Source organism: Cyprinodon variegatus, unplaced genomic scaffold, assembly GCF_000732505.1.
Source record: "Cyprinodon variegatus isolate N-32 unplaced genomic scaffold, C_variegatus-1.0 Scaffold50, whole genome shotgun sequence".
Classification (NCBI taxonomy): domain Eukaryota; kingdom Metazoa; phylum Chordata; class Actinopteri; order Cyprinodontiformes; family Cyprinodontidae; genus Cyprinodon; species Cyprinodon variegatus.
Window position 1 is genome coordinate 1,070,301 of NW_015150503.1, and position 946 is coordinate 1,071,246.

General features: G+C 38.9%; 1 protein-coding gene across 1 annotated transcript in view; it reads left to right on the forward strand.

Moving 5' to 3' along the window:
• Window positions 1-946, forward strand: part of LOC107082320 (protein sidekick-2-like) — a 624,909-nt gene that overhangs the window by 565,170 nt on the left and 58,793 nt on the right. Inside the window, exon 31 of the mRNA XM_015370939.1 lies at window positions 567-753. Within this exon, the coding sequence (XP_015226425.1) occupies window positions 567-753 (187 nt within the window). The remainder of the gene's footprint in view (window positions 1-566; window positions 754-946) is intronic.

The window sequence follows — 946 nt, forward strand, 5'->3', positions numbered from 1 at the left end:
AAAATATTCCATGATGAGAGAACTGCCACATAACGTCCGGTTTTTGAAATCAGAAAAGAAACTGGGGCTTGTTTTAGCTTAAAAAGCACCAGTTTCACTATTATTTATAGATTATTATTTTATTTTAGGTCTATAAATGTATAGAAGAGATTTAGAGACGCTGGTGATCTAGAACTGTTGTAGCTAGAGGTCTGACATTTTCTGCAGTTGTGGTTGACATAATGTAGAACAGATCTAATACAATGAGACATGCCTATTCTCAAGCATGTCTTTATTACTGCTGTTGAAAAAATAACAATTATTTTCTAGAATAATGCAGCTCAGGCTGTGTTTTACTTACCCAATTTAATTAATATTTTCAGTAATTAGAAGGTGTTAGATTTCAAATGATGTATCATACATGTAATTTGGGCTTACAGTTCCTCAGTTATTTGCTTTTCCATTTGGGTATGCAAAGTAGGCTATGATTACTTCAAATGAGGATGGTGTTAAGAGGTTTTAAATACCTTTCAGACAGAAACAGCCTTTAACCTGATATCTTGTTATATTTTCAACATTCCTTATAGATTTACTTTTGGGAGTTCCAGCGTAAGAACGCGACAGAGCGACTGCGGACTCTTTTTATGCCAGAGAGGGGTGTGAAACTGAAGAACCTGACTGGGTACACCACATACATGATCAGCGTGGCCCCCTTCAACGCTGCTGGCGATGGACCCCGCAGCCCCCCGACCAGGGGACGAACTCAGCAAGCCGGTAGGTCCTGCAGCTACGTCTTTCAATGGATACTTAAATTCCTTATCAGTATTGGTGTTGCACCGATGCCATTTTTTGGCGCTGATACCAGATATCTGGCTGTACTGTATCAGCCGATACCGATACCATCTGTTTGAAATGGATGTGTGTGTATATATGAAGAACTGCATACTACTTGGATGTAAAACAATTG